Source organism: Hyperolius riggenbachi, chromosome 3, assembly GCF_040937935.1.
Source record: "Hyperolius riggenbachi isolate aHypRig1 chromosome 3, aHypRig1.pri, whole genome shotgun sequence".
Lineage (NCBI taxonomy): Eukaryota > Metazoa > Chordata > Amphibia > Anura > Hyperoliidae > Hyperolius > Hyperolius riggenbachi.
This window is the reverse complement of record NC_090648.1, coordinates 429914414-429939301: the sequence shown is the minus strand read 5'-3', so window position 1 is coordinate 429939301 and position 24888 is coordinate 429914414. Positions and strand designations below refer to the sequence as shown.

Below are 24888 nucleotides of genomic sequence, written 5' to 3'. Positions count from 1 at the left end.
ATAGCGTGGTCAATTGCTATGGAACACATCTGTTTTTCGCATATATTATGCAGAAACTCACTGTAGACAGAGTGTTTGGATAACACGTCCATAGAAATGTATGTGCAGCTCTATGCAACATGTATACATACATGTGCAGGATTTGCCAGGCTGATTTCTAACCAATGCATCAAGGAGGAACAAGACCAATATACACACCCTAGATTCTCGTTACAGGCAGCCCTGAGTGGTCCCTTTGGCAGAGTACGATCTAGTGTGTGTACAAGGCTATTACTTGCCCATCTGTGATCTGTATTTCAGCCTGATCAGTGCTCTCTGTACTCCATCCTGTTCTTCATGTGCCTATGTCAGATGTAATATGCAAACATCAGATCGCAGATGTGTGATGCAGACTGCAGATAGGCAAGTGATGTTGAGATGAAAAGTGCTGCAGGGGTTTTGAGGGAAAAGTGAGAGGCAAGAAAATTTGTCAGACCAGCAGGGAGCAAACCAAAACGTCTCTGTAAACAAAGTATGGATTGGTTTCTAAGTAATAGGCTTTCCAAAGGAGTTCACAGATCTCTGAAGTTCATACCATACCAACTTTTTGAGAGGAACACTTAAAGAGAACCCGAGGTGTGTTTAAAGAATGTTATCTGCATACAGAGGCTGGATCTGCCTATACAGCCCAGCCTCTGTTGCTATCCCAAACCCCACTAAGGTCCCCCTGCACTCTGCAATCCCTCATAAATCACAGCCATGCTGTGAGGCTGTGTTTACATCTGTAGTGTCAGTCTCAGCTGCTCCTCCGCCTCCTGCATAGCTCCGGTCCCTGCCCACGTCCCTTCCCTCCAATCAGCAGGGAGGGAAGGGATGCAGGCGGGGACTGGAGTTCTGCAGGAGGCGGGGAGAGCAGCAGACTGACACTATAGAGATAAACACAGCAAGCTCTGACAAGCTGTTTGTCAGCAGCATGGCTGCGATTTATGAGGGATTGCAGAGTGCAGGGGACCTTAGGGGGGTTTGGGATAGCTACAGAGGCTGGGCTGTATAGGCAGATCCAGCCTCTGTATGCAGATAACATTCTTCAAACCCACCTCGGGTTCTCTTTAAAGACATGCCCTAGCCACACTTCTAACCACGCCCCCACCACACCCTTTGCCCACATAGAATTCAGAAGCAAGAGATGTAGTTTTATCATTAAACCACACCAGTCCTTTCTATCATCAGTAGTTTTCCTTCATATTAACATTTGAAAATAAATATATCAATTTAAATGATGGGAATGAAGTCTAGAGTCAGTTAAACATATTTTTTCAGTAGAAAAATACATATATTTACATAGATCTGTACATCAGTCCTGAAAGAGGGACAAATGAGGAATAAAGAGGGACAGGGATATGGGTTGGAGGGGAGAGAGAGAGAGAGAGAGAGAGAGAGAGAGAGAGAGAGAGAGAGAGAGAGAGAGAGAGAGAGAGAGAGAGAGAGAGAGAGAGAGAGAGAGAGAGAGAGAGAGAGGTTAGAGCCTCTGCTTGGTTATTATCACTGCCTGTATCCCCACTAAGGAGAAAGTCACTTATGTTCTGTCCATGATACCAAGGGCTCCAATATCAGCACCAGGTAGCATACTTCCTGCACCATTTCATATATTTTCATGTTTTATGCTGACTAGGAGCAGGCAGTAGGAGGCCACTGTAAAAATTACTGTGCTTGCTCCTGATGGCAGGACATGTACACTTTACTTAAAGGGAAACTTAAGTGTAAGTTCCCTGCAGTCATTCTGTGCCCACGCTGTCCTTCTGCTTCCCTCCAGTCAGCAGCAGTGACCTCATCAAAGCTGTCCGTTGTGGCCAGTCGAAAACTACTGCGCACGCGCGGCCCTGAGCAGCACGCATCACAATTGTGCTACTGTGGCCGGGAGCATTCTGCACATGCGCAGTAGCAATTTTTTTCTTACTGTGCAGAACGCTGCCGTGCATGGGAGTGCAATGAGGAGGAGCGTGGCTGGCCAGTTTTGAGGGGGTCACTGCTAGAGTTGGGCCGAACCTCCGATTTTAGGTTCGCGAACTTCCGCGAAAGGTTCGGTTCGCGAAAAAGTTCGCGAACCGCAATAGACTTCAATGGGGAGGCGAACTTTGAAAGTTTAAAAAAATTCTATCAACTGGAAAAATGATAGAAAACATGTTTCAAAAGCTCTAATACCTGGAGCCACACCTAATTGAGTGAAATACACATCACTGCTGGAGGACCCACCCTTCCTCCTCCTCCAAGCAAGGTCCTTTATACCATTTGCCTGCCTACACTAATTAGTTATGGGACAGCTGCTACACACTCTGCTAGGGAGATTTTAATTGGCCTCCACCCTCCTACCTTCCTACCTATTTCCTCCTCCCTCCTACCGGAGGGAGGAGGGTCTCTTCTGCCAGGGAATTATACTATTTTAAAAACCAGTATACATCATACCATAGCTGGGAATACATACATGAGTATACATCATACCATAGCTGGGGATACATACATGAGTATACATCATACCATAGCTGGGAATCGAATCCAGATCTCACCGTGTGGTGGGCACGTCACCCTAAGCACTGTATCACTACAGAAGTAAGTGAAGCTAGCCTAAAATTTAACATTTATGCTCAATGCAATAGAACCATTAGGTTGCTTAAAGGAGAACTGTAGTGAGAGGTATATGGAGGCTGCCATATTGATTTCCTTTTAAGCTATACCAGTTGCCTGGCAGCCCTGCTGATCTATTTGGCTGCAGTAGTGTGAATCACACCAGAAACAAGCATGCAGCTAATCTTGTCAGATCTTACAAAAATGTCAAACACCAGATCATACCATAGCTGGGAATCGAACCCAGATCTCACTGTGTGGTGGGCACGTCACCCTAAGCACTGTACCACTACAGAAGTAAGTGAAGCTAGCCTAAAATTTAACATTTATGCTCAATGCAATAGAACCATTAGGTTGCTTAAAGGAGAACTGTAGTGAAAGGTATATGGAGGCTACCATATTGATTTCCTTTTAAGCAATACCAGTTACCTGGCTATCCTGCAGATCCTCTGCCTCCAATACTTTTAGCCCTAGACCCTGAACAAGCATGCAGCAGATCTGGTGTTTGACATTTTTGTAAGATCTGACAAGATTAGCTGCATGCTTGTTTCTGGTGTGATTCACACTACAGTGGCTGGATAGTGTACTGGTTAAGGGCTCTGCCTTTGACATGGGAGACCAGGGTTTGAATCCTGGCTAGGTCAAGTACCTATTCAGTAAGGAGTTCAAGGCAAGACTCCCTAACACTGCAGGGTGGCCTCTTGAGCGCGTCCCTGTGGCTTGCAGCTCTTGAGCGCTTTGAGTCCGACAGGAGAAAAGCACTATACAATTGTTTGGATTATTATTATTACTGCAGCCAAATAGATCAGCAGGGCTGCCAGGCAACTGGTATAGCTTAAAAGGAAATCAATATGGCAGCCTCCATATACCTCTCACTACAGTTCTCCTTTAAGCAACCTAATGGTTCTATTGCATTAAGCATAAATGTTAAATTTTAGGCTAGCTTCACTTACTTCTGTAGTGGTACAGTGCTTAGGGTGACGTGCCCACCACACAGTGAGATCTGGGTTCGATTCCCAGCTATGGTATGATGTATACTCATGTATGTATCCCCAGCTATGGTATGATGTATACTCATGTATGTATTCCCAGCTATGGTATGATGTATACTGGTTTTTAAAATAGTATAATTCCCTGGCAGAAGAGACCCTCCTCCCTCCGGTAGGAGGGAGGAGGGAATAGGTAGAAGGGTGGGAGAGAGGAGGGAGGAGGTAGGCCAATTAAAATCTCCCTAGCAGAGTGTGTAGCAGCTGTCCCATAACTAATTAGTGTAGCCAGACAACTGAGTCAAATGGTATAAAGGACCTAGCTTGAAGGGAGGGTGAGCGGGTTCTCTAGCACTGAAAGCAGTGTGTTTGACAATAACATGTCTGCTGACAGTGAAATGGAGGCTAAAAATTTTGCTCAATACAGCATTATGGGGCGAATCGAATTTCCGCAAAAGTTCGCCAACCCCCAAAGTTCGCCTGGAACCGTTCGCCGGCGAACCGTTCGGCCCATCTCTAGTCACTGCTGCTGACTGGAGGGTCGCAGAAAGAAGGCGTGGGCACAGGATGACTGCAGGGGGCTGCAAGAAGCTCCAGATAAGTTAATTTGTTTTTCTATTTCAATTAAGAATTTCCTTTAAGCCCATTGCAGTGCTGTCCAGACTCTGCATTCATGTGACATGTATTAAGAGCCTCATGGTGATTGGCTGCTCAGTGATGAGCTGGAGGAAAGTGGACTTGTCCTGCCCCTTGGAGCAGGTAATGTATAATGCTCCGCTGCCGCTCTGCATTAATTTCTTACAGGTCCGCCCTCCACTTTCCCCGATAGGGGCTAGCTGAATACTTTGGGGGGGGGGGGGGACCAGGCAACAGATCTCAGCAGGGAAGGTGGGGGGGGGCACTCCGTACTTACGCCCCTGATCACATTTTCATTTTAAGATCATTTAAACACACTGAGGTATAAGTACATTTACACTTAGAAAACAAGCTGGTTTGCTGTGATGCGCAAGTAGTTCGTTTGGTCCCTTTTGGAACCTGCAGAACTATACCTAGAAGAACTACCAGTAAGTCCTCCAAGCCGACACCAATACCTGGCACGACCTAGACTTAGGTTGTTCTAACAATAGGCCCAGCCCGGAGAATGACATCATACCTGAAGCTCATCACACATAGAGGTCGGTAGGACTTGTGGCTGGTGTTATCGCTCATGGACTTTCCCCAGAAGTCGTTCCTGAAGACGCTGCTCAGGTTAGTCTCCCCTCGGCTGTCTGGATTATTGAGGATGGCCCAAATGTCATCATGGACGAACTCTCCTGCAAGGGATCTGGCAAAACAAAGACCTGCAACCACTGCTGGAAGGGCAAACGTCCAAGCGCCAAGATCACCCCCACTTAGAAGGGAGGAGAATCTGGGTCTTAGCAGTCCTTTATTACTGCCATCCTGAATCCGACCCACAGAGTAACTCTTTTCAACCCCATTGGATGTGCTCCGAGAGGTCTCTTTGTGGGTATTCATCATCCCACCATTTGAATGGCCTTTTTGAGCACTGCTTGGTAAACTTTGCCCATTTCTGGTGCTGTGATCCCTGGGTAAATCCTGGAGGTGCCGATGGCCCTTGTGATTGAAGGTGTTATTTGGTAGTGATCTTGTGTTATTTTGGTTTCCACCATTAGCCATGGTTGCCTTGTCACCCCAATGAGCCCCATCCTGAGGGGAACCCGGGGATATCTGTGTCTCATTGACTTGCTCCACTCTTCTCATGCTCTCCAGCAATGGCGGACAGTCTCACATCTTGTGGGGGAAGAGGTTCCAAGTGTAACGTATGCTTACTGCTCCACCCGACACAACAATCCTGACCATCTCTTCATTACTAGCATTAGCCAACCATAAATTTCTTCCATTTCGTCCATCCACACATCCAGCAAGCTAAGGGCTCTGTTCAAAACACAAGAATAGACTGTTTCATTACTTGATCAGTGGCTGTAGCATAAGACTCAGATCAGTGTCTCTATGTGTCATTATTATAACATTAGACATTTAGGTACGGGACAGGCATATACTATATTTTATGGACTATAAGACTCACTTTTTCTCTCCCAAAAGCGGAGAAAAAAAGTCACTGCGTATTATAGTCCAAATGAAGGGAGTTCCTGACTTGTGAACACCTGCCAATATGAACCTCCAACCTACCGCAAAGTCAGGGACTCCCTGTACTGTGCCCATGCATAGGAGGACACAGGGGGACACAAAGGGGCATAGAGGAAAACACAAGGAGGACAGAGGCAAACACAGGAGGACACAAGGGGAACAGAGGAGGACACAGGGAGACACAAGAGGTACAAGGGGGCATGAGGCACAAATGGGGCATAATTCACAAGATGACCCTTCACCATGGATGCACCAGGTTTAGTATAAATATTTTTCCCCTGGTTTTTGTCCTCTAAACCTAGGTGTGTCTTATGGTCTGGAGCGTCTTATAGTCCCAAAAATATGGTACTCCCTATTCACCAATATGTGAATATGTCCTCTTCACCCCATCTCTAGCAATGAAAACACAGCCTTTATACAGTAAGCCCTCAGGATGTGGACCCCCTAATGATGGCTGGATAGTGTTTTGGCAATCGCAGGACCCCAAATGACTCCACCCTCTGAGCTGTTACGACTCGGAAGGGGAATAGTATTTAACGCAGCCAGGAATTTGAGCAGCAGAAAGGTGAGCCGTCATTCAGCTTACCCCGTGCCCCGTGGATGCACCAGGTTTAGTATATATATTTTTCCCCTGGCTTTTCTCCTCTGAACTTAGGTGTGTCTTATGGTCTGGAGCGTCTTATAGTCCAAAAAATACGGTACTCCCTATTCACCAATATGTGAATATGTCCTCTCCACCCCATCTCTAGCAATGAAAACACAGCCTTCATAGAGTAAGCCCTCAGGGTGTGGACCCCCTAATGATGGCTGGATAGTGTTTTGGCAATCGCAGGACCCCAAATGACTCCACCCTCTGAGTTGTTACGACTCGGAAGGGGAATAGTATTTAACGCAGCCAGGAATTTGAGCAGCAGAAAGGTGAGCCGTCATTCAGCTTACCCCGTGCCCAACTCACCGGCGGTGTATATATACGTATGCACTTTTTTCCCTACAGGTAGAAACAAAACCTCCCTTCCTCCAATTCCCAGTGATGCCTGTAAGTACTTTTGTGACAAAATTTGAATAAATTACCGTAGCTTTCCAATACATGATGTGCTATGGGAGCTATTCCTCTACTGATACACGTTGCTTCTATCTCTTCCTGTCTGTCTGTCTTTTCTCTAGATATATTTTACTAAGATGATTTACGACTTTTAGAGAGCTTCTTCCTACATACTGCAGTCACATTCCTCTCCTCCTTCTCTTTAGTAAAACTGTCTCTCCCAGCAGCAGCTGTCACCCTGATATTGTGTCTCCATTTCAGCTGTCTCTAATTAGGCTGTCCAACTCTGAGATGCTGTAGTTATCTTTGCTTCAAGGGCAAACCCATACCCATGACAGCCATAGCAGCTGCTACAGGCTCCAGAGTAGGGCAGTCCAGGTGATTTTCAGCATGTCCACCACACTTTTTACTTGTTCTGTGTTCTCCCATCTCCTATGTACATCAACGTGTCCATGCCCTGTATACATACTGCATGTGGATGAATGCTGCATTCACTCATATCCGCAGGGCAAAAGAAGGTGTAGCTGCTCAAGCCTGCGTGCAATGTTGCTATGGGCTCACGATTTCTAAGTACGCCATAGCATTGGCTGTACAAGTTTAGCTCTTGAATGCTCTGCTGTTTATTTCTGTCACCTAGAGGGAGAGTCTCTTTACAGGTGATCTGTCAGCACTCTCTCTTCTGACAGTACAGGTGACAGCACCACAGTCTCACTCTGAGAGCAAATACAGCTCTCTCGCTATCCTGCAAACACTGCAGATTATCAACATACCTCAGACCGTCTCTCCTCTCATCATGTATTTCTGCTGTGCCTGTCTGTGTTACAGTTTGTCCTGTGAAGTCTCTTCAATCCCTGGCATTATAGATTTACTCTCTACATTCTGCCGGTCTCTTGTGAAGACGTTGTTCCTCTAATAAAAATGTGTCATTTGTGTCACTATCCCCACTTCTGTGCCAACTTATCTCTGTCACTGTCTGTCTCCCTCCATCCCCATCTCTCTCTCCTTCCCCCTATCCTATATATAAGCTGCACACACCATTCAGTCTCTTGCTGTCAGTTCACAGCGGTCACTAAGATCAAGGAGACCAGCAGTCACATTGCAGGGAAATTCACTCTTTCATCTGTCTCTTAGTTATCACTGCTCATTAAGATGAGAACTCATAGTTTGCAGGGCAGTGTCTGAGTGCCACCAGTACATACCGAGAGGTCTCATCGCTTGCCCTGCACTTTTGTATGTATGAGACTGTTAGGGCCCGTTTCCATTAGATTACATATCAGCATCGCACCGCGAGTGTCCTGAAACACATGCACGGGAATGGAATAGTTGAAAACATTGCGTGCATGTTGTGCAGAGCGGTGTGGAGCATCCACCCACACTGGGGTCCCACCTGCTCAATTCACTAGCGCTTCGGGAGATACGGAAGTGACGCGGCCATCAGCGGAATTGATGCGATGCGGCTAGGTAGCCACATTCGCATCACTTTTTGAATGGAAAAAGGCCCTAAGGTTTGTAGCTTGCAGTCTACGGTATTACACTGGGAAATCTCATAGTTTGCACAGAAATCTTGAAGGACAACTGAAGTGAGAAGAATATGGAGGCTGCCATATTTATTTCCTTTTAAACAATACCAGTTGCCTGGCAGCCTTGCTGGTCTATTTGGCTGCAATAGTGTCTGAATAACACCAGAAACAAGCATGCAGCTAATCCTGTCAGATCTGAATATAATGTTAGAAACACCTGATCCGCTGTATGCTTGTTCAGTGTCTATGGCTGAAAGTATCAGAGGCAGAGGATTAGCAGGAAAACCAGGCGACTTGTATTGCTTAAAAGGAAATAAATATGGCAGCCTCCTTATCCCTCTCTCTTCAGGTGTCCTTTAAGGCTTGTGGTGACTACTTCGTGACTCTTCGGTCGATTGTTCTGACAACTGAATTTTTCAAGCAACGAGCAAACATTTCTTCAATCTCACGAGTAGGGTACGAGTTCGCGATTAGGCGACCAACGGCAATAATTTGCTGCGCGTAGCGATAATGAATGTTACGACAGACCGGATCTTTAATACGCTGTGAGGTCTCATTACTTGCATTGCAGTCTCGGCCCCCAGTAAATAGAGTGAGTTCTCACAGACAGCAATCTAGTTCACCTCATCTACTTACTATACATAACAGGAGGTCTGATATATTGCAGACTGCCCTATTCACCAGTGCAGTCTCTGGATAACCAGGTCTCATGATTTGCAGAACAGTCTCTGGCTGTTACAAGTATTATATACTCTGAGGTCTCCCAGATTTCAGGCAGACCAGTCTCTGGCTGTCACAATTATTATATACTCTGCGGTCTCCCAGGTTCCAGGCTGAGCAGTTTCTGGCTGTCACAAGTATTATATACTCTGAGGTCTCGCACAAATACTCTGAGGTCTCCCAGGTTGCAGGCAGAGCAGTCTCTGGCTGTCACAGGTATTTTATACTCTGAGGTCTCGCAGGTTGCAGGCAAAGCAGTCTCTGGCTGTCACAAGTATTATATACTCTGAGGTCTCGCAGGTTGCAGGCAGAGCAGTCTCTGGCTGTCACAAGTATTATATACTCTGAGGTCTCGCAGGTTGCAGGCAGAGCAGTCTCTGGCTGTCACAAGTATTATATACTCTGAGGTCTCGCAGGTTGCAGGCAGAGCAGTCTCTGGCTGTCACAGGTATTATATACTCTGAGGTCTCGCAGGTTGCAGGCAGAGCAGTCTCTGGCTGTCACAAGTATTATATACTCTGAGGTCTCGCAGGTTGCAGGCAGAGCAGTCTCTGGCTGTCACAAGTATTATATACTCTGAGGTCTCGCAGGTTGCAGGCAGAGCAGTCTCTGGCTGTCACAAGTATTATATACTCTGAGGTCTCGCAGGTTGCAGGCAGAGCAGTCTCTGGCTGTCACAGGTATTATATACTCTGAGGTCTCGCAGGTTGCAGGCAGAGCAGTCTCTGGCTGTCACTGGTTAATGCTGTGAGGAGTCACAGGTTGGAGGGCTTTCTCTAGCTGTCACAAGTATTACATACTCGGTCTCACAGGTTGCAGAGAAGACTGACAGATACATGCAGAGCAGTCTCTGGCTGTCACCGGTATAAGCTGTGGGGAGACAGGCTGCAGAGCAGGCAGGATATCACACGAGTATATACAGTGGGAGAGATGGTGGCGCAGTCTCTCAGCGGTAGGTGTGTGCTGGTCGCACAATATATACACCGTGTCGTGCTGTCTCTGGCTGTCAGTGCGCAGATAAGGAGTTCACACAGAGCAGTCTCTGGCTGTCACTGTCGCTTACCTGGCAAGGCTTGCAGCAGAGACCGGGCAGTGCGTCTCCTGTCCTCTCTCTCTTCCCTGCACTCTCCGCACAGCTGCTGCTCAACATCAGCCGCCTCCTCCTCCTCCCTCCATCCCTCCCTCCGCCTCTCTGCGCATCCTCTGTGTACCCATCACTCCATCCTCCCCTTATCCGTCTCTCCATCCTTTCCTCAGATTCTAATTCCTCACCACTTTTCCTCTCCTCTCATCCATCCATCCTCTCCTCACCCATCCATCCTCTCCTCAGACATTTCTAATGCCTCATCCTCTTCTCACCCATCTCTTCCTCAACCATCCTCTGTGTACCCATGCCTCTATCCTCTCCTTACCCGTCCCTCCATCCTCTCCTCAGACATCTCTAATTCCTCATCTCAGATCTTCTCTTTACCTATCTCTTATTCCTCATCCATCATCTCCTCACCCATCCCTCCATCCTCTCCTCATCCTTCTCTTTTCCTCATCCATCCTCCTCTCATCCATCTCTTATATACCTCATCCGCTCCTCACCCATCCCTCCATCCCAGAGCTGGGACAAGGTCCTTCAGCACCCAAGGCTGAGACACCAAAGTGCGCCCCTCCATCCCTCCCCCCCCAGCCGTCACACACTGTTTGCTACTAGACTAAGAGGCGCCTCAGGGCCCCCAACCTCCCCAATACCTTAATCTCTAGTTATCTGACTTGCAGTCACTGCCATGTATCCCCTTTTCCTATTTCTTTCTGCTTCACACACAATTGGGAATGACAACTGAATGAATTGTGCGCCCTCTCCTACACTGCGCCCTAAGGCTGGAGCCTCTCCAGCCTATGCCTCGGCTCGGCCCTGCTCCATCCTCTCCTCATCCTTCTCATTTCCTCATTCATCCTCCTCTCATCCATCTCTTATATACCTCATCCGCTCCTCACCCATCCCTCCATCCTCTCCTCAGACATCTGTAATTCCTCATCCCTCATCCTCTCTGCGCCTATCTCTTATTCCTCATCCATCCACTGTGTACCCATCCCTCCATCCGCTCCTCATCCTTCTCTTATACCTCATCAATCCATCCATCCTCTCCTTATCCATCCCTCCATCCTCTCCTCATCCTTATCTTATACCTCATCCACCCATCCTTCCTCTCCTCATCCATCTCTTATACCTAACCTCATCCATCCTCTCCTCATTCATCTCTTATACCTAACCTCTATCCATCCATCCTCTCCTTATCCATCTTTTATACCTCATCCATCCATAATCTCCTCATCTATCTCTTATGCCTCATCCCTCCATCCTTTCCTCACCCTGCTCTTATTCCTTATCCCTTCTTCCTCTTCTCACCTGTCCCTCATCCTTCCATGCTCTCCATCACCCATTGCTTTTAAAATACAACACACACTTTATTGTGCATTATTCCACATCAGCATCCGACAATTGTTTCGAAGGCCACGCAGGGTCTCCCTTTCTCAAAGCATTTGGTTTTCTCCTAGGAGATCATTTTTCATCTTCTGTTTACATAACCTTTTCAGCGCTCTGCAATTGAAAAAGTACCAAAAGTAGGCGAAAAGGTACTGTCAAAATTATTCTGAGTATATTCTTGTTTGCTGGTGGCTTAAAGAGAACCCGAGGTGGGATTTTATTATGCTAGTGGGGCACAGAGGCTGGTTGTGCACACTAACACCAGCCTCTGTTGCTCCATGGTGTGCCTCCAAGACCCCCCTGCGCGCCGCTATACCCCCCGCAGTGCTGGCGACACGCAGCGTGTCGCTAGCACAATGTTTACCTAAGCGCTGTCTGTCAGCGCCGCTCCCCTGCCTCCTCCGTATCGGCGCTACGGAGGAGGCGGGGGAGCGGCGCTGACAGACAGCACTTAGGCAAACATTGTGCTGGCGACACGCTGCGTGTCGCCAGCACTGCGGGGGGTATAGCGGCGCGCAGGGGGGTCTTGGAGGCACACCATGGAGCAACAGAGGCTGGTGTTAGTGTGCACAACCAGCCTCTGTGCCCCACTAGCATAATAAAATCCCACCTCGGGTTCTCTTTAAAGGGCGTTTTATTGATGAGGTGTAAAAATAGCTCCTAGGAGAAAAAGTATTGAATAAGGGCCCTGAAGTGAGAGGGATATGGAGGCTGCCACAATTCTTTCCTTTTAAACAATACAATTTGCCTGGCAGTCCTGGTTATCTCTTTGGCTCTAGTAGGATCTGAATCACACACTTGAAACAAGCATGTAACAATTCCAGTAGTCAGACTGAAAGATGAACTTTAGTCAAAATAAGGCCCCCTGCACACTGCAAATCTTATTTGAGATTCCGATTTTCCCTAGATGCTATCAAAATAAAAACGCAGCATTGTACTGATTAACCAGTTCAGCCTATCTGGACGAGTAAGTTTGTCCAGATAGGTTCTGCTGCTGCTGCTGGGTGGTGCGTGCGATCTGCCTGCCACTAGCCCCCCGATCAGTGAATGGGAATATAATTCCCATTCACCGATCTAACTCCCCCGCAGAAAAAACGACGGTTTCTAATTAGAGACCGCCATCTTTCTGCCCCAGAAACGTTTCCCCAGCCTCTTTGTAGTTCCTGGATGCGAGATCGTTGGCATCCAGGACTTTTTTGACTGTGGCCATCTTGTGGCCAAATAGTGAACTGCACCCACATGCATTTTTTATTAAACAATTAATGTATTTTACATTTAAAATTAGCTGTTTCCCTCCCACACCAAAAATTACCCAAATACATTTTTTTCATAAAAAAATACAATAAAAAAAATACAATAAAAAAAAACAACTTAAATAGTTACCTAAGGGTCTAAACTTTTTAAATATGCATGTCAAGAGAGTATATTATTATATTATTTAAAATTATAAGCTTGTAAATAGTGATGGACGCAAATTGAAAAAATGCACCTTTATTTCTAAATAAAATATCGGCGCCATAAATTGTGATAGGGACATCATGTAAACGGTGTAATAACTGGGACAGATTGGCAAATAAAATACATTTTAAGTTTTAATTACGGTAGCGTATATTAATTTCAAACTATAATGGCCAAAAACTGAGAAATAATGAATTTTTTTCATTTCTTTCTTAATCTTCCTGTTAAAATGGATTCAGAAAAAAATAATTCTTAGCAAAATGTACTACCCAAAGAAAGCCTAATTAGTGGCGGAAAAAAACAAGATATAGATCAATAAATTCTGATAAGTAGCAATAAAGTTATTGGCGAATGAATGGGAGGTGAACGTTGCTCGCATGCATGAGATTTTTGACACTGTGGGGCTGAACCGGTTAAAAATTGGAATGGCATGTGAAAATCGATTAAAAATTGCAAATCGGAATCGCATGTAGTGTGCAAGAGGCCTAACATAATGAATAAAATGAGCATTTTGAAACCAATAGCAAATTTAGCCAATTTCCCAGAGTGCCCAGACAACCTAGGCCAGTGATGGCTAACCTTGGCACTCCAGCTGTGGTAGAACTACAAGTCCCATGAGGCATTGCAATACTCTGACAGTTCTAAGCATAACTCAGGCAGGTACTGGCATGATGGGATTTGTAGTTTTGTCACAGCTGGAGTGCCAAGGTTAGCCATCACTGACCTAGGCTAAGCCTATGCAGTCAAGCATTATATTCTGTTGTATGTGCAAATACAATGATAGTTGTTAAGATCACCCATGGCTAATGTAGGGCCCACCCCTTCATGAATACACATACAGTAATGTGAACATAAAAATATTACTGCACAGTATCCCACCGTCTAAGGCGCTTACCTTTCAAGAGAAACCGTAACCAAGGATTGAACTTCAAGGATTCAACTTGATACCCCTTTTCCCATGAGAATTTTTTTTATTTTTTTTTAAATGGATCATCAGGGGGCTCTGTATGGCTGATATTGTGGTGAAACCCCTCCCACAGTGTGATGTCAGGACCATGGTGCTGACATCACACTGTGGGAGCCTTGTTGCATTGTGGGAAATAACAGCTGTTTCCAACTGCCAAAAAAGCAAGCAGCAGCTACTTCCACTGACACCACCTGCCACTTTTGTTGATTACGTTATATTCACTGGAGTTCCTCTTTAAGTCTCCTGACATCAGTGTAGTATTGTCACCTTAGAATACATGCAGCAGCTGTCGTAAACTGTCACACAAATATTGCCCAAATCTCATAACGCCATGGGGGGGGGGGGGGGGGGATATGGTGAGGGTCACTCGATCTTTTGGATTCAAATCTTGCTGGTAACTGCGGTCTCAAGAGAACTCTGCGCTCAGGAAGCAAAGTCTGTGTTCTCCTGCATTGCCTGGATAACCACCCTTGAACAAATCACACCTGGGCTGGTTTGTCAGTTCAATGGAAGCAGCAGAGTCAGGGTGTGACCAGAGTATTAGTCAAGCCCATCTGGCCAAACAAGGCTTGCTAGTGGACAGAGAGTGATACATGGAGATCTACCTTCTTGTCCGGCAACCAACTTAAGCTAAGCTGTGGCAACCTATATAGTGTGTTCATAGGGACAGGGCTCACTGCAGTGCTGAACTATGGACAGTGATCCAGGACAGACACTGTGTGGGATCGCTGATGATATCAGTAGCTGCCATGCTGTCATCTCATGAAAGTCATGGAGTGCCACTCAAGGATCAGTGCAATCAAGGGGATGATCAAGGCCCGGATTTACATCACAGGAGTCTATAGGCACAGATGTCCTTGCACCTAAGACTTACACCTCCATAGAGTGGGGCCGAACCTCCGATTTTCGGTTCGCGAACCGGGTTCGCGAACTTCCGCGGAAGGTTCGGTTCGCGTAAAAGTTCGCGAACCGCAATAGACTTCAATGGGGATGCGAACTTTGAAGAAAAAAAAAAATTATGCTGGCCACAAAAGTGATGGAAAAGATGTTTCAAGGGGTCTAACACCTGGACCCCCAGGTGGAGGAGTGGGATACATGCCAAAAGTCCCCGGGAAAAATCTGGATTTGACGCAAAGCAGCGTTTTAAGGGCAGAAATCACATTGAATGCTAAATGACAGGCCTAAAGTGCTTTAAAACATCTTGCATGTGTATACATCAATCAGGTAGTGTAATTAAGGTACTGCTTCACACTGACACACCAAACTCACCGTGTAACGCACCGCAAACAGCTGTTTGTGTAGTGACGGCCGTGCTGGACTGGTGCGCACCATGGCGAGAGTGCAGGTTTTGGTGGCTTTACAGCCCATATGGGTTCACAGAACAGGTATGCAGTGGCGGGTTTACTGAACAGAACAGGTATACAGTGGCGGGTTCACTGAACACAACAGGTATGCAGTGGCGGGTTAACTGAACAGGTATACAGTGGCGGGTTCACTGAACAGAACAGGTATACAGTGGCAGGTTCACTGAACAGAACAGGTATGCAGTGGCGGGTTCACTGAACAGGTATGCAGTGGTGGGTTCACAGAACAGGTATGCAGTGGCAGGTTCACAGAACAGGTATACAGTGGCGGGTTCACTGAACAGAACAGGTATACAGTGGCAGGTTCACAGAACAGAACAGAACAGGTATGCAGTGGCAGGTTCACTGAACAGGTATGCAGTGGTGGGTTCACTGAACAGGTATGCAGTGGTGGGTTCACTGAACAGGTATGCAGTGGCGGGTTCACTGAACAGGTATACAGTGGCGGGTTCACTGAACAGAACAGGTATACAGTGGCAGGTTCACTGAACAGAACAGGTATACAGTGGCGGGTTCACTGAACAGAACAGGTATGCAGTGGCGGGTTCACTGAACAGTACAGGTATGCAGTGGCAGGTTCACTGAACAGGTATGCAGTGGTGGGTTCACTGAACAGGTATGCAGTGGTGGGTTCACTGAACAGGTATGCAGTGGTGGGTTCACAGTACAGGTATGCAGTGGTGGGTTCACAGAACAGGTATGCAGTGGTGGGTTCACTGAACAGGTATGCAGTGGTGGGTTCACAGTACAGGTATGCAGTGGTGGGTTTACTGAACAGAACAGGTATACAGTGGCGGGTTCACTGAACACAACAGGTATGCAGTGGCGGGTTAACTGAACAGGTATACAGTGGCGGGTTCACTGAACAGAACAGGTATACAGTGGCAGGTTCACTGAACAGAACAGGTATGCAGTGGCTGGCGGGTTCACTGAACAGGTATGCAGTGGTGGGTTCACAGAACAGGTATGCAGTGGCAGGTTCACAGAACAGGTATACAGTGGTGGGTTCACTGAACAGAACAGGTATACAGTGGCAGGTTCACAGAACAGAACAGGTATGCAGTGGCAGGTTCACTGAACAGGTATGCAGTGGTGGGTTCACTGAACAGGTATGCAGTGGTGGGTTCACTGAACAGGTATGCAGTGGCAGGTTCACTGAACAGGTATACAGTGGCGGGTTCACTGAACAGAACAGGTATACAGTGGCAGGTTCACTGAACAGAACAGGTATACAGTGGCGGGTTCACTGAACAGAACAGGTATGCAGTGGCGGGTTCACTGAACAGTACAGGTATGCAGTGGCAGGTTCACTGAACAGGTATGCAGTGGTGGGTTCACTGAACAGGTATGCAGTGGTGGGTTCACTGAACAGGTATGCAGTGGTGGGTTCACAGTACAGGTATGCAGTGGTGGGTTCACAGAACAGGTATGCAGTGGTGGGTTCACTGAACAGGTATGCAGTGGTGGGTTCACAGTACAGGTATGCAGTGGTGGGTTCACAAAACAGGTATGCAGCCAGGAACAAGCTAAGCCTAACTAATCTTTCCCTATGAGAGACAGTCTGCAGCAGCTCGCCCTACTCTCACGAGCTTAATGGCCGCCGCTGCCTGCCTTTTATTAGGGGGGAGTGGCTCCAGGGGCTAGTGTAGCCTAATTGGCTACACTGGGCCTGCTGACTGTGATGTAGAGGGTCAAAGTTGACCCTCATGGTGCATTATGGGGCGAACCGAACTTCCGCAAAACTTCGCCTGCGGGACGCGAACGCGAACCACTGAAGTTCGCATGGAACCGTTCGCAGGCGAACCGTTCGGCCCAACTCTACACCTCCATGAACTTGCGAACACCCGCCGAACTACACCCAAGTGTGCAGGCTGGCCCAGCTGTCACTTCTTTAGGAAGCTAAAGGTGTCACTTAGCATTAGGTAGTCAGTGGTACCCTCCGTATTAGGTATTAAAGAGAACCAGAGATGAAGCACCCTCTTGTATTTTACCTTATAAATCAGTGGGAACATAACAGTAAACACCTAATCTGCTCTTTGTTTCATTGTTCTCTGTTTAATCTGACTGTTATCACCTCTGATAAGAATCCCAGACTGAGCATTCAGTCTAGTTTTGCTACGGAAAGATTATAGCTGAGTCTGTCTTCTCTGGTGTCTTTTCAAGCCCAAGCCTGCCCCCTTGTGGCTGCTATAATGACTCAGCTATAATTATTCCCTGAAAAGCCAGACTGAATGCTCAGTCCGGGATTCTTATCACAGCTGATAACAGACACTTTTAGCAGTGAGAATGAAACAGAGAGCAGGGTAGATGTTTTCTCTAATGTTCTTACTGATATATATGGTAAAATACACAAGGGTGCTTCGTCTCTGGTTCCCTTTAAGACAGAAGGGAGATCTCGTCAGTGGAATTCTGAGAGCTAGCTGCGTACCTTCTTATTTATGCTCTGCCCGAGAATCTGCATAGGGAAGGAAGGAAGGAAGGGAGGCACTAGGAGAGAGTAGTGAGCCGCCTTTCCATCATCAGGAGCCTGTAAGCAAGTGCCTACAGTGCCTTACAGTAAATCTGGCCACTCCAGTGAAAAAGTAAGCAGTTAAAAATTTGATGGAACCGACCAGTCTACCTCCTCATGGGTTTTCTTTGTTTTCAAAAGCATTTCCTTAACAGTACTTAAACTGCCAAAATAGTAGGTGGCGAGATGGTGTCCTGGTTAACCTTCCTGGCGGTAAGCCGCGCAGGAGGTTTTCTCAGGCCCTGCTTGGCCAATTTTCTTAATTTTTTTTTTTTGCTGGACGCAGCTAGCACTTTGCTAGCTGCGCCAGCACACCGATCGCCGCCGCACCGCGCCCGATCGCCGCTATCCCCGTGCACTGCCTGGCCAATCAGTGCCAGGCAGCGCCGAGGGGTGGATCGGGACTCTCAATGACATCGCTGATGTCGGTGACGTCATCCCGCCCCGTCGCCATGGCGACGGGGGAAGCCCTCCAGGAAATCCCGTTCTTTGAACGGGATTTCCTGATCGGAGATCGCCGAATGCGATCGAAGCGGGCGTGGGGATGCCGCTGAGCAGCGGCTATCATGTAGCGAACCCTGGGCTCGCTACATGATTTAACAAAAAAAAAAAAAAACTGCTGCGCTGCCTCCTGGCGGAATTTTTCATACCGCCAGGAGGGTTAAGGGCTTTGCCTCTGACACAGGAGACCAGGGTGCAAATCTTGTCTTTGTCTGTTCAGTAAGCAAGCACCTATTTGTTAGAACCTGTTCTATATCACCTTGCTTCGACACCATTACCTTCTTACAGACTGTGAGGTCACTTGACTCTCCACACAGCAAGCAGGAGATAGACTTTTCTCAGGCTTCTTCAATGTCTACGTAGTTTATTCAGGAAACAGAAATACAGATAGATACATTCATCATATCCTAGCCATGCCAATCTTCATGTTGCGTTACAAGCTCTTGATTAGACTTCCTGCTGAAGTCAATCAGGTACCTTCTTCCTAACCTACGTTCCACTAAACTACCTATGTACAGCATACATTATATCAGATTACAGAAAGGAAGAACATACTTAGAGGTTCTAGTCAGCCTTTAGATCTAGTGGGAAAGTCAGAAGCAGAGTGAGCTCTGATCGCCCACCTCCCTTTTAATACCGACTAGGAACGAGTTAAATGTGACCTCATATTCGCCCTCCCCTAGACCAGACTATTGGTTGGGCCACCTCGTGGTGTCATAATACCCACCCACTCGATTAATATTTAATGTCACCTTTCCTTTACTTACTGGAATGTGGATGTTTAGTAAATATGGCTGATGTTTATTGTTCCAGTGCCGTACAAGCTGAGGTCAGAGAGACCTACGGCCTTGTCCACAGAACAGCTTCTTGGTATGTTCTAGGTCTGCTGACAGAACTGCAGATTTAATGTCACCTTTCCTTTACTTACTGGAATGTGGATGTTTAGTAAATATGGCTGATGTTTATTGTTCCAGTGCCGTACAAGCTGAGGTCAGAGAGACCTGCGGCCTTGTCCACAGAACAGCTTCTTGGTATGTTCTAGGTCTGCTGACAGAACTGCAGATTTTCTCATTAAGAGAAAATCCCTTAAAGGGCAGGTCTGCTCATCAAGCCTTTTTGACTAACTCAGTCCAAATAACTGGGGCCTACTTAAATTATAACAATCCCCCCTAAAAAGGCTTGACCCGCAGATCCCAGCTTCTGAACCCACCCGTACCTGGTTTCTTTTCTTTATGTTTCACTTTTCGATGTTCGTGCTCACACACCTTCTCTGCTCTCGGTGGTTACCCCTTGAAGAGAGAGAGCACGACCTCTTGGTCTTCCTGTAACCAGGCTCTCTGGGGAGGCCCTACTTCTAAATCCCTCTATCTATACCACATGCTCAGCATTTGCGTCACTTGCGTATCACTCACAAACTTGCATGACCACAGAAAAGTGAAACTTGTGTGTTTGTTACTCAATGGAGCAGTGCCAGGTGCCTTCTAAAAGAACGCCTTTATACAATCAACTCCATCACCGGTACTACTAAATCTATACCCATAACCCTGTATATCCCTTAATTTAAACCTATTGATTCCTGAGATTGTTTATGAGGCACCAATCTCTGGACCAGGTTAATTTGTTTTACGTAATCTTAACACGCAACCTCACCTGGATAATGATGCCTAAAGTTGTCATCCCCATCCAGAAGACCAGTGGGTGTAGAAAAAACTTTGGAACTGCAGAGGCACAGTCCGAGTGTCCCTGGAACATCACCGGAAACCTTTTCCACCAGGTCAGACTGGAACTCACCTGCTTATTTTTGTGTTCTACCTCGTTAAGATCACCTGGATCATGGTGAAATCTTACCTCTAACTTAGTGTACTGTTTGTTTAACCTTTGTAACAAAGTGTGGTCGTCTTGGGTCAAAACCTGTTCCCCTTTGTCCCATGTCGTGTTCTCTTTCAGGATGGGAACTTCCCGTGAAACTTTGAACTTTAGAGTTCTCTTAACAATTTGAGACATAACGTCATCCAACCTGGATGACTGGATCCATATGGGATCTCCGCTCACCCAATATGTTCCCCTTGACAGATCCCCCTTATTGGAACAATTATGAACATGTACCTTGAATGTGTCCTTAGACAGGATGCTAAAAAAACCAACCTTTCCTTCAGCCAACGGAACTATCGGTTTGGCTTCAGGGCGGATCTTTTGAATGGTAGCCTCGCATTCTGTGTTATTAAGCCTGCAGGCTTCTTCACTAAATTTGACTTGCCCCGGCAAACACAGGTACCTCTGTGAGAATTGCCCGCATGAGGACAACTCTACGCGTTTCACCTCCCCGTTCAGCACCAAAAAAGTTTGACCTCTCAGGTCCTGGTGTAAGACATGTGTTGAGGTGGGAACTAAGGAAGTGGCGGTGCCTAAAGGAATGTTGCACCGTTTCCATTTGTTCACCCAAACATCTCGAAGCTGCCATGCAAAAGATCCTTCTCCAGAAAAATCGATATACCTCCCCTTGTCCAATCTCAGTTGCACAGGATCTTTAAGCATCTCCCTGACAAAATATGCCCCCAACTGTCCTGATTGGACCTCTTCCCCCCTTATGTCCTGAGGCACAATATGTACCTGAGGTCGGGAAGACTGTACTCTCTGCAATCTTTCAATTAAGAGTACCTCTTCACTTACCCAACTAGCATGAGGATAAGTGGCTGCATATGGACTGTGTAATATCGTCCCCTGTGGTGACCCGTGTGGTGTGAATGGGGTTCCCTGTGTTGGCTTTCCTTCCCCCGTGACCGCTCTCCCCACCCTCTTTGTCACCTGGAAATATGGCTTGATCTTGATTTTTACTTCTTGTTTCGAGAACCACCAACCCTCGGCTTTCCAGCCTTTACGTGTGTATAGTTGTTTCAGAGGCACTCTCTGTTGGTAGCTCCAGAGTGTGATGTTGTCCCCTGCGTCTCTCTGGTAGGAGAATTGACGCCTCCTGCTCGTTCCTCTCCAATCTGGAACCATCTCACTCTGCATAACCAAGACAAGGTACCCCTGAATCACACACTCCACCTTTTGCATGTACTCATTGTACTGCACTGTACCTTTTAACAACTCTTTGGATCGGTGCATCGATTCTGGGAGTGTGGCATTCAATAGCAGATTTACACTGCCATTCAATTCCCCCTGCCCGCACACCTGACCCTTCAGACCTTTCACCCACATTGTGCCATTAAATTTGTTTTCTCCTGGCACAAGTGCTCTTTCCCTCCGTCCCTGCATGGTCCATCTGTGCCAAGCGGAGGGAGGTGTGAAAGGATTAGTACCTTTGTCACCAAACATTAACATGCTTGGGCCTTGCATTCTCATTAACCCCTTATTATACATGAGAATGTCCTCTCTTCGTTCTCCTAGGACGAAACTGCAACCTAGGATCACCATCAGCACGGTACTCTTCATTATAAAAGCACCACCTTGGGAAAGAAAAACATTAGCAATTTGCACTATGCTTTGCTCAGTCAGTTTTTCTAGACGTTTTCCGATCTCAGGAATCTCATGTTTTAGTCTCTTTCTAATTTCAGGAATCTCGTGTTTTAGTCTCTTTCCAATTTCAGGAATCTCGTGTTTCTCCAAACTTAGATTGGCATCTGGAACCTTTCGCTCATCCGACTGACATCTCCATCTTTGCTGCCAGCACTGCAGCTGTCTCGATTCCATATTGCCCAACTCCTGAAATCAAAATACAAACAAATCAATTCTTATTAATGATTTGGGATTCGCCCTGCGGCTTGTACTCTGTACACTTTAAATTGATCAATATATCTCGTAATTGATCTCGTTGCTTTATGGTTCTCATCTCATGAACTCTGTTTACTCTTTTTGGTAGATTGGAGTTAAACTTCACCCCCCTACCTTAGTACTATCCTCAGTACTTACCTGTTTAAAATATGCTGCCGCGGACTTCACCTCTGGAAGCTCTCACCTCATTGCAGCTCCTTCCACATCCCCCCCTATCTGTCCATGCGCGGCCGTCGCATGCACAGATTACGGATGCCACACCTGTTTCTGCTTTGCAGGTGAGCCTGCAATGCTCTTACTCATTTTCGCATTAACTTATCTAGAACTTCATCGCGATACCAGCTCTGCTAGAAGTTCTGTGTGTTGTACCCTCTGATCAATGTTTGCCGTGCCACTAGCTAAACTACAAAAAAAAATGGCTGCCTCCCTGTAGGAAGGAGCATTTAACACTTAAACTACACAGGGTGCAGGGCTAAGCATACCAGCGTCACATGCCTGTATGCAGATCCCCGAATGCCCACGTGGTAGGTAGTCATATGGCAAACACCGTACTGATACACTGTCACTCTGTACATGGCAATTCTTTCATTTGTATAATTGCCCCATGAACTGCTGTCAGTTCTTGTTCTTTGTGCTACCATTGATAGGAGCTGGAAAAAACATATTTGACCAATCAGTGGACGAAAAAAAAACGCACAAAAAACAGCCCCCGCCCAGCATAGACCTCTTAGTCCAGCTCTGGCCCTGTCCACCACGTAAACCGGCAAAAAATGTTACCGCTCTGCAGCAGCGGCGACGGAAACCCAGATTGGTCCACTCCCTTTTTTCCACCTCCGGCACCCCCCTGATGCACTGTCCCCCCTTCCTTCTATTGGGAACTCATGCTGCACCACCCATTAAAGTGAACCGAGCACCTTTTTTTCACTCAGGACATTTCTATAGCACATGAAAAATATATGCCGACTATCTGTTTCATTATTAAAATAAACTTTAATTTTACCTTGTATTTTACATTCAAAGTTGTTAAATTGGCCTGTTTGAGCAGACCTGCCGACCGTCCCCATCCGCAGAAAGTTCAGGAACCTCTAATTGTTTTATTGAGCTAATTACCAAGAGGTAAACCATGCCTTTCATCGGCAAAGAGGGTGAATAATTAGGAGTGTGTTTTCAAAGCCATGCTTTGAAAACACACTCCTAATTATTCACCCTCTTTGCTGATGAAAGGCATGGTTTACCTCTTGGTAATTAGCTCAATAAAACAATTAGAGGTTACTGAACTTTCTGCGGATGGGGACGGTCGGCAGGTCTGCTCAAACAGGCCAATTTAATAACTTTGAATGTAAAATACAAGGTAAAATTAAAGTTTATTTTAATAATGAAACAGATAGTCGGCATACATTTTTCATGTGCTATAGAAATGTCCTGAGTGAAAAAAAAGTGCTCGGTTCACTTTAACCACTTGCCGACCGCCTACTTCATATTGGCGGCGGCAAAGTGGCAGCCCCAGGACCACGTAACGCAGAATGGCGTCAGGTCCTGGGGCACTCTTTGGCCGGGGATCGCGCGCTGGGATGCGCGCGCATCCGCCGGCAATAGGCTCCGCCCACCCGCGACGTCAACCCGCCGGCCAATCGGAAGCGCCGGCGGGTTGTTAACCCGACGATCGCCGGATAGGAAGCGTATAATACGCTTTGTAATGTTTACAAAGTGTATTATACAGGCTGCCTCCTGCCCTGGTGGTCCCAGTGTCCGAGGGACCACCAGGGCAGGCTGCAGCCACCCTAGTCTGCACCCAAACACACTGATCTGCCCCCCCTGCCCCCTGATCGCCCACAGTACCCCTCAGACCCCCCCCCCCCTGCCCACCCCCCAGACCACCGTTTGCACACAATCACCCCCCTAATCACCCATCAATCACTCCCTGTCACTATCTGTCAACGCTATTTTTTTTGTCCCTAAACTGCCCCCTGCTCCCTCCTGATCACCCCCCCCACCCCTCAGATTCTCCCCAGACCCCCCCCCCAGACCCCCCCCCTGTGTACTGTATGCATCTATCCCCCCTGATCACCTGTCAATCACCTGTCAATCACCTGTCATTCACCCGTCAATCACCCGTCAATCACCCCCTGTCACTGCCACCCATCAATCAGCCCCTAACCTGCCCCTTGTGGGCAATCTAATCACCCACCCACACCAATAGATCGCCCGCAGATCCGACATCAGATCACCTCCCAAATCCATCGTTTACATCTATTCTCTCCTCTAAACACCCACTAATTACCCATCAATCACCCATCAATCACCCCCTATCACCACCTGTCACTGTTACCCATCAGATTAGACCCTTGCGGGCACCCAATCACCCGCCCACACGCTCAGATTGCCCTCAAACCCCCCCTTATCGATTCGCCAGTGCATTATTTACATCCGTTCTTCCCTGTAATAACCCACTGATCACCTGTCAATCACCCCCTGTCACTGCCACCCATCAATCACCCCCTGTCACTGCCACCCATCAATCAGCCCCTAACCTGCCCCTTGCGGGCAATCTGATCACCCACCCACACCAATAGATCGCCCGCAGATCCGACATCAGATCACCTCCCAAGCGCAGTGTTTACATCTATTCTCTCTCATCTAAACACCCACTAATTACCCATCAATCACCCCCTATCACCACCTGTCACTGTTACCCATCAGATTAGACCCTAATCTGCCCCTTGCGGGCACCCAATCACCCGCCCACACGCTCAGATTGCCCTCAGACCCCCCCTTATCAATTTGCCAGTGCAATATTTACATCTGTTATTCCCTGTAATAAC

At 47.1% G+C, this 24888-nt stretch overlaps 2 protein-coding genes across 5 annotated transcripts in view; one reads left to right on the top strand and one right to left on the bottom strand.

The window, feature by feature from the left end:
* TMTC1 (transmembrane O-mannosyltransferase targeting cadherins 1) overlaps window positions 1-10183 on the bottom strand; it is an 87933-nt gene extending 77750 nt beyond the window's left edge. For all 3 annotated transcript variants that reach the window (XM_068277626.1, XM_068277627.1, XM_068277628.1), the window contains exons 1-2: window positions 10081-10183; window positions 4741-5522 (exon numbers count right to left, since the gene is read on the bottom strand). In XM_068277626.1, coding sequence (XP_068133727.1) covers window positions 4741-5348 — 608 coding nt within the window. In that variant the 5' untranslated portion in view covers window positions 5349-5522; window positions 10081-10183. The remainder of the gene's footprint in view (window positions 1-4740; window positions 5523-10080) is intronic.
* The window catches only part of LOC137564162 (poly(3-hydroxybutyrate) depolymerase-like), a 60913-nt gene continuing 45864 nt past the window's right edge, over window positions 9840-24888 (top strand). The window contains exon 1 of one of the 2 annotated variants that reach the window (XM_068277632.1): window positions 9840-9969. In XM_068277632.1, coding sequence (XP_068133733.1) covers window positions 9948-9969 — 22 coding nt within the window. In that variant the 5' untranslated portion in view covers window positions 9840-9947. Of the gene's footprint in view, window positions 9970-11569; window positions 11643-24888 lie in introns of those variants that run through there. The other variant, XM_068277631.1, reaches the window with a different exon arrangement.